The sequence below is a fragment of the Culicoides brevitarsis genome, chromosome 2, assembly GCF_036172545.1.
Source record: "Culicoides brevitarsis isolate CSIRO-B50_1 chromosome 2, AGI_CSIRO_Cbre_v1, whole genome shotgun sequence".
Taxonomy (NCBI): domain Eukaryota; kingdom Metazoa; phylum Arthropoda; class Insecta; order Diptera; family Ceratopogonidae; genus Culicoides; species Culicoides brevitarsis.
In genome coordinates, this window is record NC_087086.1 from 18,171,143 (window position 1) to 18,174,696 (window position 3,554).

At 32.0% G+C, this 3,554-nt stretch overlaps 1 protein-coding gene across 1 annotated transcript; it reads right to left on the reverse strand.

Annotated features, from left to right (window-relative positions):
- Positions 1-2,090: 2,090 nt before the first annotated feature.
- On the reverse strand, positions 2,091-3,344 carry LOC134828652 (fork head domain transcription factor slp2-like). The gene has a single exon (XM_063841633.1). It carries the CDS (start codon positions 3,237-3,239, stop codon positions 2,091-2,093), a length of 1,149 nt encoding a protein of 382 aa, XP_063697703.1. The 5' UTR covers positions 3,240-3,344.
- Positions 3,345-3,554: the final 210 nt, after the last annotated feature.

The window sequence follows — 3,554 nt, forward strand, 5'->3', positions numbered from 1 at the left end:
TTCTCGTGATTGGTTCAAAAAAATCAATAAATCTTGATCTAGTTAGATTTTTTTTACCAAATAATTGCTTTATTCCGGAAAGTCTTGTAGATGAACGTCTGCCAGATTGTCATAATTATATCCTTGGAAAAGGAGAAAACAAACATCATAATTTCCTTTCAATTTGTCGGAGACTTGACTCTCGCCAGACCTACAAATTATGCAATTAAAGGATCAAAAACAAAAGAAACAAAACAGAAAATTGTAAATATTTGTTTTAAAAAACAGGAAAAAATTTATAAACATCATAATTACCTTTTATACTTCTTCCTTTAAAAAAAAAATAAAATAATTATTTATAAAAATCCTTGTATTTTTTTCGTCATCCTCCTCTCGTTAGTAATAATACCTTTTCAACATCTTTTAAAAAAATTTAAAAAAAAAATAAAACAAACAACTCAATTATATTTTGTTTTTTAATAATTGCCTAAAACAAAAAAAAAATCATAAAAACAAGAAAAAGGCAATAAAATAATTTTTTGAAGGAAAGAAAGTAACTTAGCCTTGATTTTTACGAACATCGCACGACTCAGGCCAAAAAATTTCTCGATCGATGATCATTTCGCAGAAAAAAGTCCTTTTTGTTGTAATACGTTAATGACCTACGTTTTGTTGTTCGAATCATTCATTTGTAAATAATGGTGACAATTTTTTTTCTTTTGCTCAAAAAAGTCATAAATAAAATTTACAAGGAAAAAGGGATCAAGAAACGTGAATATTAATTATTTTATGATACCTCAAAAAAAAATTTTTTGTACTTTTCTTGGGTTTCATGGTGTCTTTTCTATTTTCCAAGATGAAAGTCAAAAGAAATGGGTCATAAAATAATTAAATGTCATTATTCATTTATGGTTTCAAGGATTTTTTTTTTGCACAACATATATTTTTGTCCAACCTAATATGAAGTTTTTTTTTCAAGGGACTCTCAGAGAGCAAAAACTGAATAAACAAAAAAAAAAAATTCCGCATAAAACTAACATTCTACAGGAAACGCATGTCAAAATATTTAAATGTGACTGACAAATATAATTCAACTGACAACAATTTTTCATACATTTCTATATAATTTTTAAATAAAACAAAATGTATTGTGAGCTTTCGCTAAACAAAAATAACGCAAACTATTGTTTTTCATTGCTCCTAAAATACAAAAGTTGCCCTGATCTTGTATTATTTTGAATAATTTATTTATTAAAAAATAAAATAATAATTGCTTCTTAAATTACCTCCTTTTAAAAAGCAATGGAACTAATAATGTATTTAGTTGAAATTCTAAAAATTAAATAGAAATCGCAAAAAATATTAACAATGGCTAGAAAGGAAGCAGGAAAAAGAAAGATGGTTGAATTATGGGATTTAAAAGGGATTTTTTTTTGTACTTACAAAAAAATCCTGAACTTAACTTGGATTTGATAAAAATCTCAAGTAATCTCAAGTATTTAAAGCAAAGCGGAGTAAGCAAAAAAAAAATTTTTTTTTGAAAGTTGAAGAAAATTAAAAGTCAGAAATTTAATTTTTGTTATTTTTAAATAATTTTTTTAATATATTTTCGTTAATTTTTTTATCTATCGGGATTTTTTTCTTATATTTTAATATATATAATAATTCTTATTCTTATATTTATTTTTTTTTTACAATTTTTAGTTAACTATTAATAACAATTTTGTATTAATTCTACATTTTTTTACACATAATTTGAGGAATTTTCTTACAAAGTATTTATTTACAGTCAATTTATTTGGTTTATTTTAAGTCAATTGAGAGAGAATTTAAAAATTTTGTTGCTTGAACAAAATGTTAATAAAAATATAATGAGTATTGTTTGGTTCGGAATTAACATTTTTTTTACAATTTTATCATTTTTCTAATAAAATCACTGGTTTGGCGTTTGCCCCAATTATATAATATTTTTCTTTGCACTTTATCAGCAATTCGAATATTTTTTAATAAGTTAAAAATTGCAACTTTTTTTTTTAATATATAATTTAATTTAACAACGTTCCTACCATCTATTTAGTACCGCAAATGCATTCACAATGGAAAATCACTCATTAGCTGTTGCGCGAAACAACGGTGATCGGTTTGTAGATGGGCGAGCTGCTTGTTGGTGGGATAAGGCCATTGCTCGGTGGTCTTTGGAGCGGCGAAATAGGTGCGGCATTCGGGCTCAATTGCGCTTGTTGTTGCTGCGCCTGTTGTTGTTGATGCAAATGGGCAGCTTGTGCTTGCGCTGCGACGGCATGTTGTTGCAAAAGTTGTTGGTACTGCAGTCTTTGGTAGATTTCGTTGGTGGCTTGTGGCAAGAGACGATCCATGCCGAAGCCGGGCGCTCCAAAGGGAAGAGGTAACGTTGGTTTGTGTGGTGCAAGATTCGGATTGCCATACGGCGCATAACGTCCGTACATTTGTGCGAGAAGTGGGGCAGCAGCTGCTGCATTGCCAAAGGGTGAATATCCGCCAAATTGTGGATATCCCAAGCCGGGGAACATTGGGCCGATGAGGGATCGTTTGAAGGCAGCGAGACGCGAACGGGAAGCAGCTGTCGATCGTCTGCGTAATTTTCCCGTTGATCCGCCAATGAAAACATCTTCGGCAGAGGGATCCAACATCCAGTAGTTGCCTTTGCCGGGATCATCATAATGACGAGGTACTTTGACGAAACATTTGTTCAGCGACAAATTGTGTCGGATGCTATTTTGCCATCCTTGTTTGTTATCACGGTAATATGGGAAATTCTTCATGATGTACTCGTAGATGCCATTAAGTGTCAAACGCTTTTCCGGCGACTGCCGAATTGCCATCATAATTAAGGCATTGTAACTGTATGGAGGTTTTTCGTTTCCAGTCTTCTTGGGATCTCCATCTTTTTTCTTTTCGCCATCTTCGGTACTTTCTTCCTCATCACCGCTGCCGGATTTTTCTTTTGCACTGCAATCCATGGGAGGTGGTGTGCCTGTGACATCTAAGTCGCTTTCTGTATCGGTCATGTCTTGCTCGCTGCCAGAGAGAGGTGTGTGACATGGTTCGGGCGAGGGACTCGCATTTATCGAGTCATCACGTAATGTTTCCGGCAAGATGCTGTTGATGGAGAAGCTCGATTTCAAGGGGGTCCGAGCCATTCCGAAAATGGTCTGGTGTGCTGTGTGTGCGTTCATGTGTGGGAATACAGTATCAACTTTTACCATATTTTCATTTGTCATTTGTTTTAAAATAATTTTTAATTGTTTTCCGGATTTAATTAATTTTTTTTTCTTGTATTAATTTTCACTTAAATCCTTATTTTTTGTTCTTGTATTTTTTTTTCACTTCATTTGTTTTTTTTTTATTTTCGATTTATTTTTATTTTAATATTTTTCGAAAATATTTATCCGTCGTTGTTTGGTATTAAATTATATCCGAGAATGTATTGAACGAACGAACGAACTTGAAGAGTATGTGTTGCTTGTAGAAAAACTTGTTCTTAACTAACTACTCATCGCCCCTTGCCTACGTATTTATATGAAATTTGCTGAAGC

Coding starts and splice junctions, on each gene's coding strand:
- LOC134828652 (XM_063841633.1), bottom strand. CDS start 3,239: ATGACAAATGAAAATATGGTAAAAGTTGATACTGTATTCCCACACATG.